The sequence below is a fragment of the Medicago sativa genome, chromosome 6 (genome assembly GCF_051527215.1).
Source record: "Medicago sativa cultivar Bolivia chromosome 6, Bolivia_mono, whole genome shotgun sequence".
Classification (NCBI taxonomy): Eukaryota; Viridiplantae; Streptophyta; class Magnoliopsida; order Fabales; family Fabaceae; genus Medicago; species Medicago sativa.
The window spans coordinates 31,711,238-31,738,379 of record NC_140754.1 but is presented as its reverse complement, the minus strand read 5'-3'; the positions used below and the strand labels follow the sequence as shown (position 1 = coordinate 31,738,379).

At 39.7% G+C, this 27,142-nt stretch overlaps 1 protein-coding gene and 1 non-coding gene across 2 annotated transcripts; one reads left to right on the top strand and one right to left on the bottom strand.

Annotated features, from left to right (window-relative positions):
- Positions 1–117: 117 nt before the first annotated feature.
- Positions 118–20,474, bottom strand: LOC146914538 (uncharacterized). The gene is made up of 6 exons (XM_085721085.1): positions 19,947–20,474; positions 8,709–8,839; positions 7,843–7,976; positions 1,808–3,442; positions 1,399–1,552; positions 118–316 (listed from the first exon to the last, which is right to left on the bottom strand). The coding sequence occupies exons 1-6, from the start codon at positions 20,472–20,474 to the stop codon at positions 118–120; spliced, it is 2,781 nt and encodes a 926-aa protein (XP_085577211.1).
- LOC146914539 (small nucleolar RNA R71) lies at positions 4,912–5,017 on the top strand. Its single transcript, XR_015017246.1, has one exon. It is a non-coding gene; the product is annotated as a small nucleolar RNA R71 (small nucleolar RNA).
- Positions 20,475–27,142: the final 6,668 nt, after the last annotated feature.

The window sequence follows — 27,142 nt, the reverse complement described above, 5'->3', positions numbered from 1 at the left end:
TGTTTTTGAATATTTGAAAGCAATAAAAAGAAATAAGAAATACTACCTGAAATCTAAATGTGGGTTGCCTCCCACCAAGCGCTTCTTTACCGTCACTAGCTTGACTCATGACCACCCCTAAGGATCATTCAAAATAAGTCCTACCCTTGCCTTCGGTAGGTCGCCACCCAGATATGGCTTAACTCTTTGCCCATTTACCTTGAAACTTCGGTCACCTTCAGGTGTCATCAACTCGACAGCTCCATGAGGTGACACACTTTTCACCAAGAACGGTCCAGACCACTTTGACTTGAGCTTTCCAGGAAACAGTTTCAACCTGGAATTATACAACAAAACTAATTGCCCACAGTTAATATCCCTAGACACTAAGTTTTTGTCATGATACCTTTTAGTCCTGGCTTTATAAATGAGCGCATTTTCATATGCTCTAAGCCTCATCTCCTCCAGTTCATTAAGTTTCAAGAGTCTTTTCTTACCAGCGGCTTCTTGATCAAAGTTTAAGGTCTTAATGGCCCAGTACGCCTTATGTTCTAGCTCAACTGGTAGATGACATGCCTTTCCATAGACTAACTGATAGGGCGAGAGCCCGAGGTGAGTCTTAAAGGCAGTCCTATATGCCCATAGTGCGCATCTAATTTTTTAGACCAGTCCTTCCTATTTGACGCAACTGTTTTCTCTAAGATTTGTTTCAGCTGACGGTTTGAAACCTCTGCTTGACCACTTGTTTGTGGGTGGTAGGGAGTTGCAACTTTGTGCCTTATGTTATACTTTTTGAGCAAATTTTCAAGAAAATTATTGCAAAAGTGCTTCCCCCCATCACTGATCAAGACTCTAGGTGTTCCAAACCTAGTGAAAATGTTTTTATGCAGGAAGTTAACAACTGTCTTAGCATCATTAGCAACACAAGGTATCGCTTCAACCCATTTAGTGACATAATCAACACAGACAAGAATATGAAGAAAAGAGTAAGAGGAAGGGAAAGGTCCCATAAAGTCGATGCCCCAACAATCAAATGGTTCAACTTCGATGATTCCTGATAGGGGCATCTCATTCCTCTTAGAGATGTTACCTGTCCTTTGGCATTTGTCACAATGTGCAACAAAGTCGTGGCAATCTTTGAAAAGGGTGGGCCACCAGAATCCACTTTGCAAAATTTTTGCCGCGGTTCTTTCTCCACTATGGTGGCCCCCATAAGCTGAGCTATGGCAATGCCACATGATACTATGAGCTTCCTTACCTGCAACACAACGTCTTATCAAACCGTCAGTTCCTATCTTAAACAGATACGGGTCATCCCACAAGTAGTGGTTTGCATCCTTGAAGAATTTTTTTCTCTGAGGATAGGTCATATCATCAGGAACTATGTTACCGGCCTTAAAGTTCGCAATGTCAGCAAACCAAGGCCTTTCTTCAATAGCAAACAGTTGTTCATCAGGAAATTCGGCCTTGATGGCCTTCTCTTTGTTTGTCACCTCATCATTTTCCAGCCTTGATAGATGATCAGCTACTACGTTCTCTACTCCTTTCTTGTCACGAATCTCAAGATCGAATTCTTGTAGCAAAAGGATCCACCTCAACAGTCGAGGCTTTGAATCCCCTTTGGTCAAGAGATATTTAAGAGCTGCATGATCTGTAAAAACAATGACTTTGGAGCCTATTAGATAAGAACGAAACTTTTCCAATGCAAAAATTACCGCAAGCAACTCTTTTTCAGTTGTGGAATAGTTAATTTGATTCTCATTTAAAACCTTGCTTGCATAGTAAATTGCATGGAAAAACTTGTTCTTGCGTTGGCCTAGAACTGCACCAACAGCATAATCACTTGCATCACACATAAGTTCAAATGGTACATCCCAATCGGGTGCACTGATTATTGGTGCAGTTACCAACTTGTTTTTAATCAAAGAAAAAGCATTCAAACATTCATCATCAAAATTAAATTCAGTTTCTTTGACCAAGAGGTTACAGAGGGGCTTGGAAATTTTTGAAAAATCTTTTATAAAACGCCGATAGAAACCAGCATGCCCCAAGAAACTTCTTATTCCCTTAACATTAACAGGTGGAGGGAGCTTCTCTATAACCTCTATTTTAGCTTGGTCCACCTCTATGCCCTTCGCACTTATTTTATGTCCCAAAACTATACCTTCGGTCACCATAAAGTGACATTTTTCCCAGTTTAAAACAAGGTTAGTTTCGGTGCATCGTTTAAGGACAACATCTAGGTGAAATAAGCATTGATCAAAAGACTTACCAAACACAGAAAAGTCGTCCATAAATACCTCAATATTCTTCTCTATCATGTCAGAGAAGATGGAGAGCATACACCTTTGAAAGGTCGCCGGCGCATTACACAGCCCAAAGGGCATCCTCCTATAAGCAAATATACTAAATGGACAAGTGAAGGCTGTCTTCTCTTGATCTTCTGGAGCTACCGCAATCTGATTGTACCCCGAATACCCATCCAAAAAGCAATAAAAGGCTTGGCCAGCCAACCTCTCAATCATTTGGTCCATGAATGGTAAAGGGAAATGATCCTTCCTTGTTGCGGTGTTCAACCTCCGGTAGTCTATACACATCCTCCAACCAGTAACAGTACGGGTGGGTATTAATTCATTTTTTTCATTAGCCACCACCGTCATTCCACCTTTCTTTGGTACCACGTGGACCAGACTTACCCATGAGCTATCAGAGATAGGGTAGATCATACCTGCATCTAGTAACTTCAGCACCTCTTTCTTTACCACTTCCTTCATTGTTGGGTTAAGTCTCCTTTGAGGTTGAACCACCGGTTTGTATTCAGCCTCCATGTGTATTTTATGCATGCAATAAGCTGGACTAATACCCTTCAAATCAGAAATGTTCCACCCCAAAGCTCCTTGATTGTCTCTTAACACCCTCATTAATTTTTCTTCTTCCAAAGGTGTCAAGGTATTGCTGATGATTACTGGTTTAGAGGCATCCTTAGTGAGAAAAACATATTTCAAGTGAGAAGGGAGTTCTTTTAATTCTGGATTTTTCTCTCCTTCTCCACTCAAAATAGGAGCATCCATAGAGTGCTTACCCATTAATTCTTCTATTTTTACCGGACCCAACTCTTGCTTGCTTGCTGCTAGTTGCTTCACACAATCACTTACTTCAAGATCTTCATCATGCTCACAACTCTCTATAGAATTTACAATTGCTCTTTCAAGAGGTTGTGGTGGTTGAGGTTCACGAGAGTTGTCTTCTACTATTTCTTCAACAACATCAATCCGGTAACATTTGGGATTTTCCTCTCGGTGTTTCATTGCTTCGAAGATATTGAACACCACTTGCTCATTATGGAACCTCAACATTAGCTCTCCCATCTCAACATCAATCAAAGCACGACCAGTTGCAAGGAAAGGTCTTCCTAAAATGAGTGGCATATCTTCATCTTCAGCCATGTCTAAGATCACAAAGTCTGCTTGAAACACAAGATCATTAACTTTGACTAGCACATCTTCAAGTATGCCAACAGGATAAGAGATTGACCGATCAGCTAAAGTAATGGTCATTCTCGTTGGTTTTGGCTCCCCACACTTGAGCTTCTTCATCATTGAAAGAGGCATCAAGTTGATACTTGCTCCTAGATCACATAAAGCTCTTCCAATGTCTACCGGTCCAATGGAACAAGGGATAGTAAAAGCACCAGGATCTTTCAGCTTAGGTGGTAGCTTCTTTTGAAGAATGGCGCTACAATTCTCGGAAAGAGAAATATTTTCATCATCTTTAGGCTTTCTTCTTCCTGTTAGCAAATCTTTCATGAACTTGGCATACAAAGGCATTTGATCAAGAGCCTCACTGAAAGGGATATTTACTTGAAGTTGTGAGACAAGTTGCATGAACTTCTTGAATTGTCCTTCCTCCTTCTTTTTCTTCTTCTCTAGATGAGGGTAAGGAAGCTTCACATATGATGGAATAATTTGTGGCTTGTCTCCATCTTTCAAGATTTGACTCTTTGACTTCCTCAAGATTGAGTCTTCATCTATCAATTTCTCACTTTTATCTCCCTCTATTTTTTTCTTCTTTTCATTTTCAACTACATCCTCATCATTTTTTTCAACTACATCGTTCTCCTCCACCTCAACTACTTCATCAACCTTCTTTGGAGCTTTTGGAACTAAAGGAGTCAAAACCTTTTTGCTCCTCAATTCAATAGCATTACAAGACTCATTCTTAGGGTTATCTTTAGTGTTACCTGAGAATCCGCCTTTACTTTGTTCAGCCAATTGCTTAGCTAATTGCCCCAGTTGAGTTTCAAGCATCTTCCTAGAAGCTTCATTGTTCTTTCTTTCAGCTTCTTGACTCTTCTTCATCTCTTCAAAGTTGCCTTGAGTCATCTTCATGAAGTTCATCATAGTTTCTTCAAGAGCTGATGGCTTCCTTTGTTGTTGTTGAGGAGGAGTAAGCATTTGAGAATTCAAAGCATTGTTATTTGAGTAGCTTAGATTTGGATGCTTATTAATGCCTGAATTGTAGTATTGATTCTGCCTTTGATAACCTCCCATGAAGTTAGCTTCTTCACTTGATCCTTCCGGAACGCATTCACCGTTGGGATGTTCTTCACCACATAAGTCGCACTTGATTGCAGCTACTTGTTGTTGTTTATGAGCCAAAGTGAACCCTTGAAACTCCTTAGTTAGAGCTTCAATTTGTTTGTTCATAGCTGCTTGGTTAGCAAGGATAGCAGTTTGTTCACTCACCCCAAACACTCCTCTTTCCTTCTTCTTAGCTTCAGCACGATACTCATTTCCAGCCATGTTTTCTATCAAAGCTTGGACTTCATGATCAGTTTTGCTCTTGAGACTACCTCCCGCGGAAGCATCTAAGAACATTCTAGTGTTTGGTGTTACCCCCTCAGTGAAGATTTGGAGGTATTGCTTCTCGGTGAACTCATGATTAGGGCATCTCTTAAGAAGCAAATTGAATCGCTCCCAAGCATCATACAATGATTCACCTTCTCCTTGCTTGAAGTTAGAGATCTCCATCTTCTTTTCCCAATATTTAGACATAGGGAAATATTTCTCCAAGAACTTCAGCTCTAACTCTTCCCATGTTTGGACAGTCCCGTTAGGTATTGTTAGCAACCAATCTTTTGCTCTTCCCGTCAAGGTGAAAGGAAACAACCTTAGCTTCTTTTGTGCTTCAGTTACGGTGGCTGGTTGCACACAAAACTCGCAGGTTTCAGCAAAGCGGCTCAAGTGTTCATGAGGACTCATCGCTTCAGTCCCATCGAATTGCTTGTCCCTCAAACCGTTGAGGACAGTTGTCTTGATGTCGAAAGCTACGGGGTTAGCTGGTTGAAAAGTGTGGGTCAGTTGACCGCGATGAGTGGCTAACCCGTAGTCTCCTAGCTTAGGTCTTGGTGGTACAACTCCTTCTCCTTCCATAGTTGCAGATTTAGGAGAAGAGACTGTTTCAGATTCACTTGAGAGTTGTTCCGGTATTTGTTCTCGAACACCCGGTGGAACGGACTGAGCTAACCTTTGCGACCGGACAGCTTTCCGAAGTGCTCTAGCAGTCCTTTCAATTTCCGGATCGTACTCTAGGTCGTCAGAGCTCTGTTTACCTCGCATAAACAGCAAAATACCTTAGTAGCACTGCACAACGCAAAATAATCAAGTGAATATGAAAACAGAAAAATAAAAATAAAAAAAAAACAGAAAAGTAAATTGCAAAAACCCTAAATTATAACGTAATTGCCTTGTTGAAATAATTCAACAGTCCCCGGCAACGGCGCCAAAAACTTGATAGATCTCTAGCAAGTGCACCAAATACTATCGAAGTAGTAAAAATATCGATCCCACGAGGACTGTTTTTAATCTCAATAATTCAACTACGTTGTATTTTAGGATGTATAAAGGTTATTTTGATTTGCCACTAGGCAGTAGATTGGTTGATTTCATAAAAGTAATTGCTAAAAATAAATTGGTTTTCAAGAATAAGAGAGAGATGAGTTTAGGTCTATCGAATCATCTGTGTTCCCCTAATTGTTATGTTGCACCTATTCGTATGAATGATCTTCTAATCCCACGATAGTTAACAAAATAGTCCTAATCAATCCCTTGAGTTAGGACCCTCTTCTTAAACTACAGCCCCTAATCCCTTAGGTGGTCTAATAATCTTTGAAGGTTTAAAGCACGTTAACCTAATATCACTAATAAACGATTATCCATTCCTAGACTAACCATGTTTATTAGAACAATTCAATAGGTCTAAGTAGAAAGCTATGGTCAGTAGTCATTCATTCTCACAAAATCATATTTATATTTGATCAGGATATAAAAAGCATTAAGAACAATTGAATTGAATAAAGACTAGAATATCATTCACAATAAATAGAGTTTCACAACATAATATCTCAATTAGGGTTACAACGAATCATCTCAGACCTAACCTCTAATGGATTTAGCTACTCATAATAGTGTTTACAAATAACATAATCATTAGAGGTAATAAAACATACACAAAGTGGTTGGAAGATGAAGAAATCGTCCTCCTGGTCTTCCTTGCAGTTGCAAAATCGCACTTGGCTCTCTAGAATTCGTAACCCTTGTTTTTGGAATAGACTTCAGCGTAAATAGGCACAGAAAATCGCCCAAATCGTGTCACGTTTTAAGTGAATCGTGACACGTTTTTACCTTCTGGAGCAAGAAACTGAATTAGGGCTTCACCAAATCGTGTCACGTTTTACCAATCGTGACACGTTTTCATAATGTCGAACCAAACCTTTCTGAAGCTCTTAAATCGTGTCACGTTTATGATAAATCGTGACACGTTTTCTTTCTTTGTATTTTCTTCAGTTTTTCTGCTCTTTTGCTGCATAAGTCTCCTTGTGAACTCCATTTTTGTGCTAAAATACATATAAAATTACATAATGACAAGATGTCATCATCTAACCACAAGAATTCATCTAATCCCTAACCTAGCCATTTCTAAAAATGAATAAAAACATGATTTTTCTCAATTGAAGAACAAGAAATGGAAAGGAATCAAACCTGTTAAATCAGTGAGAATTAATGAAAATGCAAGATGAATGATGCAAGATTGAATGCTTGATTTGCATTGAAAGTTGGGTTTGATTGTTTTAGGGTTAGTGTGTGAGAGAGAAATTTTTGTGTGTGTGTTTGTGAGAATGAGAAGAAGAAACCGTAAAAGGGAAAAAGAATGGGGGTTTTGAGAAGTTAAGGGGAGTTAATCCCCTGGGCCCACCAAATTTTTTTTCTCCTACGCCACAATTGCGCTATTAGCACAGCTCTCTGGAGCTTCCACGCTAATAGTGTAATTTACGCTAATGGCGTAAAGCTTCAGGACCAGTTTTTCAAAGTTGTTTCATTTCAGCTTCCAATGCTTATGAACTACTCCTACATGCAATAAACATAAAAATACTTACAAAATTGGGTGTGCCTCCCAGCAAGAGCTTGTTTTACGTCATGAGCTCGACATATTTTACTTGAAAACATCATGGTTCGATTAGTGAAATTGTCGACAAACTCCGATCAATTTCACCACCGAAATAGGGCTTAAGTCTCTGCACATTCACAATCCAGCTGGTTTTTGTAACTGGATCCTCAAGTTCAACAGCTCCATATGATTTCACCTCTTTAACCATGAAAGGTCCGGACCATTTTGACTTTAATTTGCCAGGAAAAAGTTTGAGCCTTGAATTGAAAAGCAACACCATTTGCCCTGGCATGAATTGTCTCTGAATGATCTTTCTATCATGATATTTCTTGGTCCGTTGTTTGTACAACTTTGAAGACTCATAAGCTTGATTTCTCATCTCTTCAAGCTCATGCATTTGAACTTTTCGTCTTTCACCGGCCTTCTCTTGATCGAAATTTAGGAACTTGAGTGCCCAAAATGCTTTGTGTTCAAGCTCGACCGGTAAGTGACAAGATTTGCCATAGACCATTTGGAATGGAGTGAGACCTATAGGAGACTTGTAAGCAGTCCTATATACCCACAAAACTTCATCAAGTTTAGCTGACCAATCCTTCCGAGATGTAGAGACCGTCTTCTCAAGTATTTTTTTGATCTCCCGGTTGGAAACTTCAGCTTGTCCATTTGTTTGTGGATGATATGGTGATGCCACCTTATGCTTGACTCCATAATGATCTAAGGCTTTGGCAAGTTGTGCGTTGTAAAAGTGTGAACCTCCATCACTAATGAGAATTCTTGGTGTACCAAATCGGGTGAAAATATTCTTCTTTAGAAACTTCACTACCGTCTTGCTATCAGCTTTAGGTGATGCTACGGCTTCCACCCACTTTGATAGATAATCAACAGCTACCAAGATGTATTCATTTGAGAATGATGAAGGAAAAGGGCCAACAAAATCTATACCCCAACAATCGAACACTTCTACTTCAAGGATGATTTGAAGAGGCATCTCATTTCTCTTTGACATTGATCCGGTTTTTTGGCATTCATCACAATGCTTGCAATGTGTATTGGCATCTTTGAAAAGAGTCGGCCAATAGAAACCAGATTGAAGTACCTTTGTGGCAGTTCTTTCCCCGTTGAAGTGACCTCCATAGGGTGAATTGTGACATCGCCATAGGATCTTCTTTGCTTCTTCATCATCAACACACCTCCGCAAGAGATTGTCCGCTCCAATTTTGAACAAATATGGGTCATCCCACACATAATGATTAGCCTCGTGGAGGAACTTCTTGCATTGTTGCCTTGCCCAATCTTCAGGAATGAACCCAGTTGCTTTGTAGTTCACCATGTCGGCAAACCAAGGTCTCTCATTGATTGCAACCAACTGTTCGTCGAGAAATTCTTCAAGAACTTCCGGTTCATTCTTTGTCACCTCATTGTTTGTCAACCTTGAAAGGTGGTCAGCTACAAGATTCTCCGTACCTTTCTTGTCTTTGATCTCTAAGTCAAACTCTTGCAGCAACAACATCCACCGGATGAGTCGTGGCTTTGAATCGGACTTTGTAAGGAGATACTTGATAGCTGCATGGTCAGTATAGACAACAATTTTGGAACCTATAAAGTAAGAACGAAACTTCTCCATTGCATAAACTATTGCAAGTAATTCTTTCTCAGTGGTGGCATAATTGATTTGTGCCTCATTTAAAACCTTACTTGCATAGTGAATAGCATGAAAAATTTTGTTCTTACGTTGACCCAATGTTTTATCTTGGTTTTTCAGGTGTCAAACATTGATTAAGTTTGAACCTTTTTAACCTTTGATATCTCATTTTTTCTTGGGAAGGGAAAAATAAGTAAAACCCTTGAGAAACGAGGTTCGGGAGTTGTTTTCGTTATGGGAAGGTGTTAGGCACCCATGACGACTATAGTATCCTATAGGAACCGTCTTTACTTTCTACGCGCGTGCTTTATTTTTAAATGCTATTTGAAAGTGTTATTTACACCTAAGGGTTTACTATGTTAAGAATTTGGAGGGAGAAGAATGTGTTTGGATTTTTATTTTATTGGACTTGGAGAAGTTTTTTGACTTCTTGCCTACATACCCTTTTAAGGGATCAAACTCCATGTAGTTCTCTTACAAAATTGATGTTTTTGTTTTTGTTGGTTGATTTTAAGTTTGAAAATGGAATTTTGAAGAATGAGAGAGAGAGGTCTCAAGGACATAAGTTTTGGAAAAGAGTGAGGTGGAATTAGTCATTTTGCAAAAAAAGGTCTAAGTATGATTAAAATTCATTAAGGTTTTTATTTAAAAAAATAAAGGAAAAATTCAATGGGATTTTGATCCCAAGGTTTCTTTGGAAAATTATTTGAGTGAAGTTGTTCATGTTTTTTGGAAAAGAGAATTTTTCTAAGTATCGTGATTCATAAGCATACATCTAAAGCATACATTCCCAAAGCATACATCTAAAGTATCCATGTGATGTGTGTGCATGTGTCGGTGCTTGTGTCGGTGTACATCATTAGAGTCCATTGTCCTTTTCATATGCCCTAGTTTACATGCTATGGTATTGTAAGAAATTAAAAGCATAAGGAAAATTACAAAAAAAACCCTAGGTTATACATACTAAGTCTTGGCAAAATTTAAAGTGCAAGAAATAAAAGCTAAGAATATAAGATGGAGGATGAGATGCTTATGGAATGCATGAAACAAGAAATAGAAGGTTAGTAGCACAAGATATAATAAGGCAAGAAAGTGCTAAACATAAGTGGTAAAATTTAACAAGAATAAAGTGTCAAAATACACTAAAAATTTACCATAACCTCTCAATATGCATATGACCTATAATTCTCTCATCATAACACTTTTTCAAAAGATTTTATTGCAGCCACAATGTAGAAATTTTAGGAACATATTCAAGCCAAGAATTATGACACACTTTTAGACACATTTGGCACTTTATTTTCACAAACAATTATTTACATGACTTGTAAAACAAGAAACTAACACCATACATCACAAACAGTACCAAATACACTAATCTAAAGACAAACATATCACAAAATTTGTCCATCAAGTATCAATCATCATGAGACAAAATATTGGGATCAACCATACAAAAAACTTCACAAACATTGACAAAAGGCACCAAAAATCACAAACAAATCCACCTATATTTTTATCCACTTTTCACATGTCAAAATATTATGAGAAACAAGTTTTAAGTATCAAAAATAATTGCAAGAAAGTTCACAAGATTTTTAGAAACTTTTAACAAGATTTTTAACAAAAAATGAGAAAAGAATTGAATTAACAAAGAACAAAATACTTCCTCATATCTTTGGTCAATATTTAACATGTAAACACATCAAGATTCATAAAAAATATCAAGAAAATCATTGACAATTTTTTTTTACAAATTTTTAAGAATTTTTTAGGCAAAGCAGTGGTGTATTTATCAAAAAGCAGTGTCAAGATAGCAAGAATATCACACAAGGATGAAATTCAGTACAACAGAAGCCCAAGCCCAAAATCCTGGATGGATCTGGACTATCCAAACGCATCAGGAGCGTTGGATTGATCCAGCTCCTCCTAACCCTAAATCCAACGGTGAAGGCGCATCCCAGAGGCTTATATAAGCCTAGCCTCACCGTTGTCCTCACTTTCCTCTCTTCTTTCTCTCTCTAACTTCTCTCCTAGTGAGAGAAGCTCTGCAACTCTCTCTTCTCCGATCATCTTTCACCGCCGGTTTCTGGAATGAAACGGCTGGAGAAGATGAAGATTCATTGGAATCTTCATCGTCACCGCCGTGAATTCCAGATTCCGGCAAGTCCTAAACAACTCCGATCTACATGGATCTAAACCCTAACTTACTCTACTTTTCACACTGATCACGAATATGGACTTAGATTTGCAAAATAAACGGTGAAACGTTGTAGATCTACGTTCGAAGTTACGGTTTCAAATCTTTTTCAATCTTTTCAAAGTTTTTTCGAAGAAAAAGGTTTCTAAGTCACCGATCTACGTTGATTCACCGTTTATTTGTACTTATAGACCGTCGTTGAGCTTTTTGCGATGAAAACAAGAAAGTTTTGTGAAGTTACCTGGTTTTAATTGGAGATTCGAACGAGAAGATGAAGGAAAACTTCGTTAGTCTTCTCTGAGCCTCTGGTAAGTGATTTGTTGTTGATGAAAACCGAAAATAAATCGGTGAAGTTCTTCCTATTCTTTTCTGATTTGATTCTTCTTCTTCGATCTTTCTTCTTCTCAACTTCGATCCTTTCTGTGATCGTATGAATTCGTCACTCACAGTGGCGAATTTGTGCTTGAATTGCAGAAAGAAACGGTTCAATGATGATGATTCATACTCGAATCACTGAGAACTGTGAAAGATTCATTGAATTTGTTGTGAATTGTTGTTTCTGGAAATTTAGGGTTTGGATTTGGGGATGAATGTTCTTGGTGTTCTTGATGAATCAGGAAAAACGGTTACGATTTTGATTCTGAGGAGAAGAGAGAGAATTGAGAATTGTGTTTGTGAGGATTTGGCACTTAATGATTGGAATTGTTACTGTTTCGGTGGCTGAGATGGCTTTATATAGGCTGTCATGTGTACCATTGGACTCAAAATGCCCCTAGGGACTAAACTGACTCAAAATGTCTTAGATGCAATTTTTGAAATGGATTTTGACATGAATTTGAAACAAGGACCTATACAAACCAAATGAAAAGACTCAGGGACAATTTTCAAAGATTAAAAGAAATTTTAACACAGGAAATGACTAAAATGCCCCCTAGGGGCTAAACTGACCCAAAATGACTCAAATGTAATTTTTGGAATGGATTTTAACATGGAATTGAAACAAGGACTTATACAAACCAATTTAAAAGACTCAGAGACAAATTTCAGGAAAAAAATGGGTTTGAATGTAGGAAATGACTAAAATGCCCTTTTCCATGATTTTTGAAAATAAACTTGAAATAATGTGCAGAGAAATATGCAATTGATCAGAGACAAATTCAAATGACTTGGAATGCAAGAAAAACCTTTTGGATGGCTTGAAATGCAAGAAACATAGGCAAAGTCACAATTGAAAATTTTTCAAAACAAATTAAAATATGCAGATAAAGCATGGTAAAATACCAGGGTAAAACAACATCAAATTGGCAATCACTCAAGAGTAATAGACACATATCAAAGATGGAAAAACATTTTGAGCAAGTATTTTTAGGTCCAAAATTAGGGTATGACAGCTGCCCCTATTTAAGTTTCTTTGTCCGGGGAGTCAAGAGACGAAATCTTTGTTTTGACGGGACGAAGATACTTAAATATTAACATTTGCACTGTTTTTGGACATAAAAATACGCTCTCACATTTGCAAAAACATGAATGCCATGCAACATTTTGATTATGAGTGCAAGACAAACAACCGGAGTCTACAGGGCATGTCATATCACTGGGGATCAAGGTAGCCATTGACCGGGAGACAAACCGGGGGACAAAAGGTAGGTACAAGCTGTTCTTTGGATCGAACTAGCCACTTGACCAATGTAATACAAACAAAAGGTAGGTACAAGCTGTTCTTCAGATCGAACTTGCTACTTGACCGGGGAGAGAAGTACAAGACAGGTACAAGCTGTTCTTTGGATCGAACTTGTCACTTGACCGGAAACATAGACATATAGGCCGATACAAGCTGTTCTTTGGATCGAACTTGCTACTTCATCAATAACACAAACAGATAAACAGGTACAATCTGTTCTTTGGATCGAACTTGCTACTTGACCAAAAACATAGGCAAAAGGCAGATACAAGCTGTTCTTTGGATCGAACTTGCTGCTTGATCAATATCACAACATGTAGGCAGGTACAAACTGTTCTTTGGATCGAACTTGTCGTTTGACCGGAAACACAGGCGTATAAGCTGGTACAAGCTGTTCTTTGGATCGAACTAGCCACTTGCCCAAGATACATTGGAGGTTTGATTCAACAAGATACAGATTGGGGGTAAATTGACATTGACTTGATTTGAAAATAGACACGACCATTATCGTTGGCCCAAGATCAAATTGAGAGTGGATTAACATTGACGGAGACATTGAATTGAATTGAAAGTTGACATTGAAAGAGATATTGAAAGTTAAAAATAATCAGGGACACGAACATGGACATAGACATAGAATTGAATTGAGAGTTTAACAGAGACATAGACATAAGCATAGACATAGACATAGACATAGACATTGAATTGAGGGTTGAAATTAAACTGAATTGGAAGTTGAGATTGAGTTGAATTGAAAATGGTATTGAGTTGAATTAGAAGTTGAGATTGGGGAATGCAACATGTATGTATGGTATAACAACATTATCAAATGTATGAGCACATAGAATGCATGATTATGCATGTATGAATGCTTGGAAATGCATGATTGGTTTACAATTTGGCAGAGAAGTTTCACAGAGGCAGACAAAACATTGGAGGATTGGGCACGTAGTGGCTCGTGCTATAACATATACACATATAAATCCTCTTTGGAGAGACCGTCGTTGAGGGACGTATCGAAACCATGGCGGAGGGCGATATATCACATCACATATACAAAACTTGCAGAGGAGGGAACCTTTGAAGATTCTTTGATACAGGTCACCATTGCTAGGCGTGTCAGTGCGGTTTAAACATTGGATGTTCGCATCTATGGTCAATGCTTTTCATATCATTTTCATTTTTCAATCCCATTTTTGCCTGAACCGCACTTTCGGGTTTTCGATTCACCGGGAATAAATTTTTTCATTGCCCCATTTTTGCCTGAATTACCTTCATAGGTTGTCAATCAGCGGGGTGCTCATTTTTGCCTAAGCCGCCCTTTCGGGTTTTCGAATTAGCGAGCTTTTCATTTGCATTTTTCACTTTATCATTTTTCATTCTGTTTTTTCATTCTTGCCATTGACCACAGATCATCCTGGGGAACAACCTGCTCATAACACGTATTGGAATAGACATTGATATATATTTATTCATGCATGATTCTCTTGAATGTACCCTGTTGCTCAGGTTCGTTTTCAAAATAGACAGAAAAAGATTTTTTCAATTTTCAAAGATGTTTGTTTCAGTCATTGACATTATCAAGTAAAAAGAAAATATTTTGTATATAACATTGAAAATAGAAAGAAAATGGAATTTCAAACAAAAGCACAGACTCAAATTGATATCGAAGAGTGAAAGTCAGCCAAAGGCATAACTCCACGGATTTACAAAGTTTGGAAAATGGTAATTTTATTGGTTGGTGATACATTGAGCACGATGACCACTACTTTTCATAGAAATTTTGAATTCACAAGTACAGAAGCTTCTGATGAAGACAATCATTGACAGTTGTAGATGCCCCAAGGGGTGGTGGTAATTTGCTAGATATAGTTACTTGTCTTTTATTATCAATCTCATTTTTGCATGAACCGCCCTTTCGGGTTTTCGGCTCATCGAGACGCTCATTTTTGCCTGAGTTGCGTACAATCTCAGCGAGCTTTTTCATATTCATTTTTTTTTGTCCCTAACTTTTGCCTGGATCGCCCTTTCGGGTTTTCGATCCACCGGGAAGCGCATTTTTGCCTAGGCTGCCCTTTCGGGTTTTCGACCTACCAAGCTGTTCTTCTCATATTTTAGACAAAGTATTTCTTGACTATATCGACATTTACAGGATTCGGAAGTTCAACACCATCCATGTGTGTAAGAATCAAAGCACCACCAGAGAAAGCCTTCTTGACAACATAAGGACCTTCATTGTTAGGCGTCCACTTGCCCCTTGGGTCGGGCTGCGGGCTTATCCTCCTTTTCAAAACAAGTTCGCCTTCCTTGAATTCTCGAGGTCGCACTTTCTTGTCAAAAGCATTCTTCATTCGCACTTGATACAACTGTCCATTAGCCATAGCATCCATGCGTTTTTCTTCAATCAAATTCAGCTGATGATACCGACTTTGACACCATTCAGCCTCAGTTAATTTTGCTTCCATGATCACACGAAGAGATGAAATCTCCACTTCCAGAGGGAGAACTGCTTCCATATCATATTCCAAAGAGAAAGGATTTGCCCCGGTTGAACTGCGCACTGTAGTACGATAACCATGCAAGGCAAAAGGTAGCATCTCAAGCCAGTCTTTGTAGGTAGTGACCATCTTCTGAACAATCTTCTTGATGTTCTTATTAGCGGCCTCAACTGCACCATTCATCTGAGGCCTATAAGGAGAAGAGTTGTGATGTTCAATCTTGAATTCTTCACATAAAGCCTGCATCATGTTATTGTTCAGATTAGAACCATTGTCAGTGATGATTTTGCTGGGAACACCATATCGGCAGATGATGTTATTCTTGATAAACTTGACAACCACTTGCTTGGTCACATTTGCATAGGAAGCAGCCTCAACCCACTTGGTGAAATAGTCAATTGCTACTAGAATGAAGCGATGTCCATTGGAAGCTTTTGGTTCAATTCTTCCGATCATGCCGATGCCCCACATAGAGAAAGGCCACGGGGAAGAGATAACATTGAGAGAGTGTGGAGGCACATGAATATTATCAGCATAAATTTGGCATTTGTGGCATCTCTTGGCATGTTTGTAGCAGTCGTGCTCCATTGTTATCCAGTAATAGCCGGCTCTTAACAGTTTCCTCGACATAGTATGGCCCGTAGCATGGGTCCCAAAAGTACCATCATGTACATCGTGCATCAATTTCTCAGCTTCTTGTTCATCAACACATCTCAACAAGACCATGTCGTAGTTCCTCTTGTATAGGATTTCTCCGTCCAGAAGGAATTTAGTAGCCAGTCTTCTCAACATTTTCTTGTCTTTGTTAGAAGCACCAAGCGGATATTCACGATTCTGCAAGAACTGTTTGATGTCATAGTACCAAGGCTTTCCATCATTCACATCTTCATCGGCCTGACTATGCACTTTCTCAATAGTAAACACATGAGCTGGTCTATCAAGACGCTGCACCTTGATTATGGGCACATCGTTCCAATGATTCACACGAAACATGAAAGACAAAGTAGCAAGGGCATCAGCCATCTGATTTTCATCCCGAGGGATATGGTGTAACTCAACCTTCGTAAAGTATGTCAATAGACGTCTTGCATAGTCGCGGTAAGGAATCAGCATCTCATGATGAGTCTCCCATTCACCTTTTATCTGATTAATAACAAGTGTAGAATCACCATAAATGTGAAGGTGTTTGATTCTCAGGTTAATTGCTTCTTCAATTCCCAAGATGCACGCTTCATATTCAGCCATGTTGTTCGTGTATTCGAACGTTATTCGAGCAGTGAAAGGAATGTGGTGCCCCTGTGGAGTTACAATAATGGCCCAAATCCTTTTACCATAAGCATTGACAGCACCATCAAATACTAATCCCCATTTGCTATTGGGATCTGGCCCTTCACCAATCAGTGGTTCCTCACAGTCTTTTGCTTTCAAATACATAATCTCTTCATCAGGGAATTCAAACTCAATCGGCTGGCAATCATCAAGAGGTTGACAAGCAAGGTGTTCAGCGAGGATGCTTCCTTTGATTGCCTTTTGCGCTTTATACACAATATCATATTCAGACAACAACATTTGCCAACGTGCAATCTTTCCAGTAACAGCAGGCTTTTCAAAAATGTACTTGATTGGATCCATTTGGGATATCAACCAAGTTGTATGATTCACCATATAATGACGCAGGCGTTTGGCAGCCCAAGCTAAAGCACAACAAGTCTTTTCAAGCATTGTATACCGAGTCTCACAGTCAGTGAATTTCTTGCTCAGATAGTAGATAGCATGTTCTTTCTTTCCAGCCTCGTCTTGTTGCCCGAGAACACATCCCATGGATTCATCTAATACTGACAAGTACATAATCAAAGGCCTTCCTTCCACCGACGGGACGAGGATAAGAGGTTCTAACAGGTATTCTTTAATGCTATCAAAAGCTTCCTGGCATTCATCATTCCATATAACAGGCTGATTCTTTCTGAGCAATTTGAAAATTGGTCCACAGGTAGCAGTCATGTGAGATATAAATCTTGAAATGTAATTCAGGCGTCCGAGGAAGCCTCTGACTTGCTTCTCAGTTTGAGGAGCCGGCATCTCTCTGATGGCACGGACTTTGTCAGGATCCACTTCGATGCCTCTTTGGCTGACAATGAAGCCTAGCAACTTTCCCGATCTTACGCCAACTGTACATTTGTTGGGATTCAACCGCAGTCTGTACTTTCTCAATCTTTCAAACATTTTTTTCAAATACACAACATGCTGCTCATCATCAGTTGATTTCACGATCATGTCATCAACATATACTTCGATTTCTTTGTAAATCATATCATGAAACAGAGTAGTCATACCCCTTTGATAGGTAGCACCAGCATTTATCAAGCCAAAAGGCATCACTTTGTAACAGAATGTTCCCCACGGAGTGATAAAGGACGTCTTTTCTATATCTTCAGGAGACATCCGTATCTGGTTATAGCCGGAGAAACCATCCATAAAGGAGAACACTTTAGACTGGGCTGTACTATCAACGAGCACATCAATATGAGGCAATGGGAAGTTATCTTTTGGACTGGCTTTATTCAAATCTCTGTAATCAACACACATCCGAACTTTCCCATTTTCTTTGGCACTGGTACAATGTTGGCAATCCATTCAGGATATTCAGCTGTCATGAGGAAACCTGCATCAATTTGCTTTTGCACCTCAGCTTTGATCTTAAGGGACATGTCTGGATGAGACCTTCTCAATTTCTGCTTGACAAGAGGACATTCAGGTCTTGTTGGTATTCGATGCTCCACAATCTTAGGATCTAGACCCGACATATCTTCATAGGACCATGCAAAGACATCTGGGTAATCACGGAGAAGCTGGATAATCTTATTTTTCATTTCTGGCTCAAGTGCAGCACCAATTTTGATCTCTCGCTTGTTCTCTTCAGTACCCAGATTAACGAGCTCAATCTTTTCTTGGTGACGCTGAATGGCTCTTCTTTCTTGCTCGAGCAGTCGAGCGATCTCATACGGTATCTCTTCATCATCATCCTCATCTTCAGCTTCACATACAGGGAATTCAGAATTTGGAGGAAACATAGGGTCACTGTGCTCAACGGGTTTATTATGGTTCAATCTGCATAATATGATTGGGATGATTTTAGAAAAGTTTTTTTTTTCATGCAGATTTTTGAAATTAATAAGAAAATAAAGACGTTTTGGTTTTTTCTGGCATTACCATTATTTCCAAGAAAAATGCACTAAAAAGTAAAAACAAAGAGTCGCGGAAAAAACGACAACTTTTATTAATAACGGCAATGTCGAAACAAACTTGCCCTTACAAAGTGATCACTTTAGCCTTGGGCAGAGCGAAAGGATTGTTATTTTGAAAACTAAGAAAAACATGAGCAACAAGACACATTACATGGAAGCATGCATGACTAAAGGAATGTCAACGGCTTCCCAATTTCTCACGGTGTCTCCTGGTACAACAAACACAGGCACATAACTACTCTCAGCAGCATCCTCGGCAATAGCGTTGATAAACCCAGCACTGTAGAAAGTTCCTGTTGAAACGCTTGAGGTTGGGGAGAACCCAAGGCCCTTCTTGCGCTTATTTTCCAGAATCTGTATCACTTTGCCCCAGCCAGCAGCTTGCCCTTCTTGAACAGCCTTCTGAGCGTCTTTCAATGAAGACATAATAGCACTAGCTCTTCGAGGCTCCACACCTTCAATAGCCAATCCCTGAAATGATGTCCCTTCAGTGGACCCTGCTTTAACACGAGAAAGATGACACTTGGCTATCCAGATACGCTTCTTCACCATGTACAATGACAAGCTTACCGTCCCTCACAAACTTGAGCTTTTGATGCAGAGTGGAAGTCACTGTCCTAGCATCATGAATCCATGGCCTTTCGAGGAGGCAACTGTAAGATGCATTGATGTCCATAACTTGGAAAGTTACTTGGAACGTCTCCGGACCAATGGTAATTGGCAGATCTACCTCTCCAAGAACATCCTTACGAGATCCGTCAAAAGCCTTAACCAAAAAACTGCTTCCCCTTAAAGAAATTCCATGATGGCTCAACTGTCTCAGTGTGGACTCAGGCATTACATTTAAGGATGATCCAGTGTCTACCAACACATTGGATAGCATGTCAGACTTGCAGTGCACTGAGATATGCAAAGCTAAATTGTGGTATTTTCCTGCTTCGGGAAGCTCATCATCACCAAACCACAAGTTATTACAAGCAGTAATGTTACCCACTATTCCATCGAACTGATCCACAGAGACTTCGTGATCAACATAGGCTTGTTCCAGCACTTTCATCAACACTTTCCTGTGAGCCTCTGAGCTCAGGAGCAAAGACAAGATGGATATTTTTGACGGAGTTTGCAACAGCTGATCTACAATTTTATAATCGCTCTTTTTAATGAGCCTCAAGATCTCGTCCAGATTGGACTCTTCAATAGACTGGCCTGATGGGCTGGCGTTCTTGTCAACAGGAGGAGCAACTGGTGGAGTTACTGTGGCAGCATGTGTAACAACCTTCTTCTGGAACAGGGGTGGACGGACCCGTCCACTTCTCAGAGTTGTAGTTTCTTCAGCAATGTTACTAACCGCAGCTGGGGATACCAAAGGCACTTCTACCCCATTCTCAATCATAGTCGCATCATACTTGTAAGGGATGGCTCTAGTAGAGTCATAAGATACCGGGCCAGGTAGTCTGATCACCAAGAGTTCGACCTTCCTAGTCTGAGGTACATTCTTGACAAGGGAATCATGAAACACTAGCACAATCATACAAACGTCGCTGACAATCAAGTGCTCGTTATCCATTAAACTCTGTATATCACCCCGCACTATACAACAACCCATAGGATTCTGGAGACACTCTGAACAAGAAGCATGATCATAACTAAACAAGGATGCTTGGCAGAGTTTGACGTGTAGCGACACCAGAGGAGTAGCAACATTACGGACATCTAAAGCGGGGGCTACCCAAGACATTTCCACATCATCAAGAGAACCGACTCTTTCAAAAGCCTCAATCATATTAACAGCTGCATGGTTTGGAAGTGGCTTGTCAAGAACGTGCGGGACACTATTTTCAAAAGTTAATTGTCCCCTATCTATTAGATCCTTTACAACATACTTCAGAGCATAGCATCCTTCAACATCATGGCCTTGAGCGCCCTGATGGAATTCACATCTGAGATCCTGTCGGAACCTGGGAGGCAATGGCGTTGGCGGAGGCTTGCCTGGTCTGGTGACACAATGCCCTTTAGCAAGTAGAGTTGGGAGCAGATCCGCATACCGCATTGGTATCGGTTGAAAATAAGGCCTGGGCCGAGGGCCCTGTTGTTGCAGCTGTTGTTGTTGAGCAGGAGGCTGTTGTTGTACCTGCTGGGCAATGGCATTAACGGGTGTTGGTGGTTGACCCGATGGCAGAGGATATTGCTGGTAGAATGGTGCGAAGAAAGGATGTTGAGAGTACTGCGTGTATTGATAGGGTAGCAGTAACTGAGCAGCATTAGTAGGAGCGACAGCAGCTGTAGACTGGTTACCGGATACCATCCCTACCTCGGATTCCTTCTTCTTATGGTGGCCATTACCGTACTTTTTCGGCACACTAGCTGAGGATTCACCTTTTTCAAGAACAATGATGCCTTCTCTGACAGCATCCTCTAGACGAGTTCCCATAGTAACCATATCGGAGAAGTTATTTGGTGCAAAGACTATCATTCTTTCCATGTATTCCTTCTTCAAAGTTTTCAGGAATGTCTGTGTCAGTTCTTCTTCGTCAAGTCGAGGAGAAATACGGGCAGCTGCCCCTCTCCATCTCTGAGCATATTCACGGAAAGTTTCGTCTGACTTCTGAGACAAAGACTTGAGAGAATCCCTATTCGGCTTCAAACGGGTGTTAAACTCATAATGATTTTCAAAAGCAGCAGCGAGTTCTTCAAAAGTATGGATATTGTCTTTACTCAAGCCAGTGTACCAATCTGCCACATCCTCTGTCAGGCTGTCCTGGAAGCAATGGATCATTAGTGCATCATTATCTGCGTAGTTGGCCATCTTCCGGACGTACCAAATGACATGGCTATGTGGACAAGAAGACCCATTATATTTGTCAAAATCTGGCACTTTGAACTTCTTAGGGACCTCAAACCGGGATACCAGGCATAGATCACGAGCCTTAGCAAAAACACCATTCCCACGGCTAGCTTTGACTTCACGGAGCTCTCCAGCTAGCTCTCTCAACTGTTCTCTCATAGCCTCCACTACAGGGTCCTGTCCGCGTGGAGTGTCAACATCAATTACCTGAGGCACAGTGTGTAAAACAGGGTTGGTAACAACAGTAGTCACTTGAGGCATAGAGGTGTTTGCAGAAGCAATAGTTGTTGCGGGAATCTGTCCTTGATTGGCAACACCAGAGATACCGGCTGCAGTGTAAGGAGCATAGAAAGCTGAGAGTCCATAAGGACGGCCATTGGGCATAACAAAACAAGCATCAGAAGCCACAGTAGACAGTGGGATAGATGGAATCCCTTCAGTAGAAACCGGAACAGATGTGGCTGGTTGTTCTTGTGCAGCCAGCAAGGTAGACATAGTGTCATGAGCTCTAGCCAAATCTTCTTTCATAGTAGCCAATTCGGCGCGGAGCTGAGCATTCTCTTCTTCAAAGTTAGCCATGTTTCTTCTATTATATAATCTTGTTTGATGAACTCTGGTTGCTTGGTAGACCTTACGAGCACGAGCCACCTTTCAGACTGCGGCAGAAGAACCAGGAGGTAATGAGCACAGGGGTTGTGTTTTTTTGTGACCAATGTATGATGCATATGATGCATGATATGTACAGATGCATATGCAAAAGACTCTTTTTGTGTTATCGAAGGGTTTTAGACAAATTAGGACTTTTGTAAACATTACTACACAACAATTAACATAAATGGGAAACAAACAATCAACATATAGTTTTACAGGACGATTCCCTTTGACATGCCAAGCCAAGGGATAGACTTTAAAATGTAAACAACATAAACAACATCTGGAAACTTCAACAAGAAAACAGGAATCCTCAAGCATAGGAAGTAGAAGGGTCATCCTCAGGCTCAGACTCAGACTCATAGCTGCAGTATCGGGCATAGAAATCACGGGCACCCCTAGCCCTTTTAGAATTCCTCATAAGCAACTTATCTTTCACTTCAATTTCTTTTCTAGCTTTAGCCAACTCCCTTTTCAACGTCAAGACCTCATGAGTCTTCTGCTCATATTTTCCATCCAAAGTCATGATCAGATTCTCAGCCTCATAGTACCTAGTCTTCCACTGATGCTTCTCTCGGCTCTCCATAGCTAGATGCTCCTGATACATCTCCTGAGTAGGCAAAGGTAAAGGCAAAGGCATGGATGGAGTAGATGCAGACACATATCTCATGGCGGGGTAAGGCATGCCAATCTTCTCAGCTTGGTTTATTACCCATTGAGTATAAGCCTCATGAGCAATACCGGATCTCACACCCATATGCTTCACATCTTTCTTCCGAATCTTAGACCAAGCCTCTATGAAATCTTCTCTTATTCTGATAGGAGCATTGGAGTAATGGAAGAAATAAGGGGATGTAGCAAGATAGATGGGCTTCTCTTTCATCGGGAAACCAAATTGTCGCAAGGCGAGCTCCGGGTTATAGTTGATTCCACCCCGGGTACCAAGAAGAGGTACATTAAGAAACTTTCCACCACGGAAGATAATTTCTTTGACCTTAGCGGCGGGAGTAAGCCAAACCACTTCATTAGGGGTGAGAGCCATAATCCGTTGTGAAATGGACCAATTCTTAGAATTATCATGGAAAGACTTCGGAAGGTGCGAAATAAACCACCTATATAAGAGAGGTACACATCAAAAAATGTATCCACGACCCTTGCCAGATCGATCGTGAATAGCATGGTATGTGTCAGCCAACAAAGTAGGAACCGGATTCTTGGAGCGGAAGATCATGACAACATTCATATCCACGAAGTTGTCAAGATTCAGAAAGAGAATAAGCCCATAGATGAGTAGTGCAAGAATAGCCTCGAGAGTGTCCTAACAAGTGGTTTTGAGATTGGATTTCTCAAGTAAATACTTCGAAGTGAACCCTCGGATGTGAGCCTTAGTGACAAGATTCTTGGAGACGTCGGAGGTCTTGAGATAGAGATCACGGGCAATAACCAAAGGAATAGGAGGATGCTCAAGTCCCGTGAAAGGTGTCCCTTTGGCTATGGGTAAACCGGTCAAGGAAGAATAAGCCTCTAGAGTAGGCACCAACTGAAAGTCAGGAAAAGTGAAGCACCGATATTCCCGATCATAGAATTGCACTAGAGTATGCACAAGCTTCTCATCCACATTAGTCCGGAGAAGAGTAAGTAGGTCCCCATAATGGTGTCGGAAACCGGTCGGATCCTCGATCTTGAGTGCCAAGTCTCTCAAGCTAGCCAAATCTACCTCCATGAACTTGTAGGACTTAGTCTTCCCCATTCCTACAATGTTTACAAATTCAATTTGACTAAGCCCTTCGATAAATGCATGGAAAAAAGTTTATGCATGTATGCATGTATGCATGATCATATTCAAGTACGGAGAAAAACATGGAGGGTTGAGATTCAAAGTCAAGGAGTCATGGGTGGACACGGTGTCCGGTGAAGCTAGGGCTTTGGGAAATAGTAACCGGGTTCTAAAAGGTTCCCAAGTCGCAACCTCTCTCACATATATCATGGTGCCACGAGACAAACACTCACTCCATGATTATTCGTGAGAAGGTCTAACTTGAGTGTGGTATCGCGTGACGACTAAAACTCGAGACAACACTCGGTTTAGCCTCCACACTACATCCTAGAAAATGGCCCTGGATGGGTTCGGTTATCTACGGTCCATAGCATCATAGAACAATTGGAAGTAAAGTGCCTAAATGCGACAAACACGCGCCGACAACATCACCCTCAAAATGCCTAAGCTATGTGGGATTGATCGCATAATCCAATACACGAGGCAACCCCCGGATTGAATCGTCGATTATATCCCCCCTAATCCTAAGTTCACTCAGCCCGGGTGCAGGGCTTCAATATTCTCACCCCCACACATTTTGCAAGAACTTAAACATTTATTCACATGAGAAAGCAAGTAAAAAAAAAGCAAGTAAAAAGCGCAAGCGCGAAAATAAAGACTAGGCGTAACTCTCAAATCTCCCCAGTGAAGTCGCCAGCTGTTTTATCTTGGTTTTTCGGGTGTCAAACATTGATTAAGTTTGAACCTTTTTAACCTTTGATATCTCATTTTTTCTTGGGAAGGGAAAAATAAGAAAAACCCTTGAGAAACGAGGTTCGGGAGTTGTTTTCGTTATGGGAAGGTGTTAGGCACCCATGATGACTATAGTATCCTATAGGAACCTGTTGGTATAAGCCCTAGAGGCCAATAATTTATGTTAAACTTATCTTATGTATCATGACTTTTATTATTGAATAAAATATGGCACTCTTTATTATATTTGTGTAATGTTAATAAAGTCCTTAGAATAGATAGTTCGTGTAATAATATAATTAAGTGTGACTTAATCATGAGATTACATTATCATAAAGAACGCCATTCTTAAATGTATCCGTAGTCAAAGCTTTAATATGAATAATGGATAATAATAAAGCATCGAGACTATTATATATGTAGACTGATGACCGCATCTCATGGGTCATAGATATGAGATATTAAGTCTATACATAGGTATAAGTATTAGGAGTAATATTTATACTGGATTGACCCACCGTGAGAATACTACATAGTATGTTATGATATTGTCATAAGATATTCTCACAATGATAATAATGTATATCGCTCTTAGACCTGAAACCACTATGATCCCTAGATGTGGACTCAAGTGCTTTGTTGCCATTCTAACGTTGTCTGTAACAGGATAACCATAACGTTGGTTGATGGGTACTTGATGAATCATGCTGAGGGACATGAGTGTCCTAGATGGGATTTATCCCTCCTCATAAACAGGAGATATATCTTTAGGCCTTTTGATGAAATATGACTGTAAAACTGCATGGCCATGCCGAACTAAGTCAATATAAGATATTGGACTTATTCGTTATTCAGTATATTTTGGAATCAAGAAATATAAATATTGATCTATACAAGGGTGACAAAATATCTATTCCTTGGGATCAATAAAGATATTGAGACAAAGGAGTAATTATACACATGAGTATTATCATGGAAAGGTTTCGTCAGATCACTTGACATTCTTGTCACTTGGGTAGCAATGATGTGTTGCTAGATACCGCTCATTGTTTATAGTATTAAATATTAAATTTAATATTATTGCCAACGTGACTTGAACCTATAGGGTCACACACAAAGAACAGTCAAAAGAGAAATATATAAGTATGACTTATATAAAGGGGTGCGTTTAGTAAATGACGCTAATTAGTTAGCAAAACTACTAAACTCGTTGTTGGGCTTAATGAAGCCCAATAGTGACTTATGACTTGCACAGCACACTAGAAGTTCTATAAATAGAACTCTAGTGCTGAAGTTTTTGGTTACACGTTTTGGAGCAACCCTTCTTCTCTGCACTTCTGATTCGTTGGCTAGCACCGACTTTTTGGAGGAGCACTGTTCGTGTGGACTTGCTAGAGGCCTTGCTGCTTGCTGCTTGCTTGACTGTGATCGAGATTCCAGTTTCCAGTTTCCAACGTTCAGATTCCAAACTTTGAGGTAACAATCGAATCACTGATTCATGTTTGAATTTCGTAATGATCCAAGGAAAGAAAATCGAAATTATTCCGCTGCTTCTACTCCCTTCTGTTCGTTTCGATTTTCCTTCAGTGGTATCAGAGCCAATTACGAAACCTTGAATCGGATTGCTTTGTTACCGCTTTATGTTTTAATTTGATTAAACATATTGAACGAAATTAAATAATAAAGAGAATTAAAATTGGCATCGTATTATATTATGTTTTCTGTGCATGGCTTTTCGATTTGATTCGATGTTTCAGAAACCGTTTCTGGTGAAACATCGACGTTTCGATTATACATATCGACAGAAACATAATTGATCGATCATAAAAGGCAGTTAATAATAATATCAATCACGTCTATGTGCATGGCTTTTCGATTTGCTTTGATGTTTCAGAAACCGTTTCTGGTGGAACATCAAACTTTTCGATTATACATATCGACAGAAGCATGATTGGTAAATTCTGTATAACAACGGTATATGTGATATACTGGATTTGATCGTAGTTTAAATAAGTTAGATGATATTTGTTCATATTAATTGATCTGATGTATGGAGCTTCGTAACCGATTCTATGTACTCTGGTGAAGCATCCTAGACTCGATCATGATATGTGAATGAACAATCAGAGTACTTGTTTAACAAGATCAGATTGTTATGACAGAATTAGGGTTTGCCGAAACGATTTGGGTGTTCATAAACGTGTCAAGTGTTGGTGCGAAATACACAATCTAGAATATTTTGGAACACAATCTGAGATATTTTGGTATGCAATCTAATATATTTTAGTACTTGATCTGAAATATATTTTGGTACATAATATAATATATTTTGGTACTCAATAAAATATATTTTGATACATAATATGAGATATTTTTGTACTGAATATAATATATTTTTGTACTCAATATAATATATTTTGGTACTCAATTAAACCCCCAGCTAATC

Coding starts and splice junctions, on each gene's coding strand:
- LOC146914538 (XM_085721085.1), bottom strand. CDS start 20,474: ATGATTGAGGCTTTTGAAAGAGTCGGTTCTCTTGATGATGTGGAAATG. Junction 8,840..19,946: donor TTGTTACACATGCTGCCACA/GTAACTCCACCA, acceptor ACAAACAATGAG/GTGACAAAGAATGAACCGGA. Junction 1,553..1,807: donor TGCAAGTGATTATGCTGTTG/GTGCAGTTCTAG, acceptor TTTTGCTACAAG/AATTCGATCTTGAGATTCGT.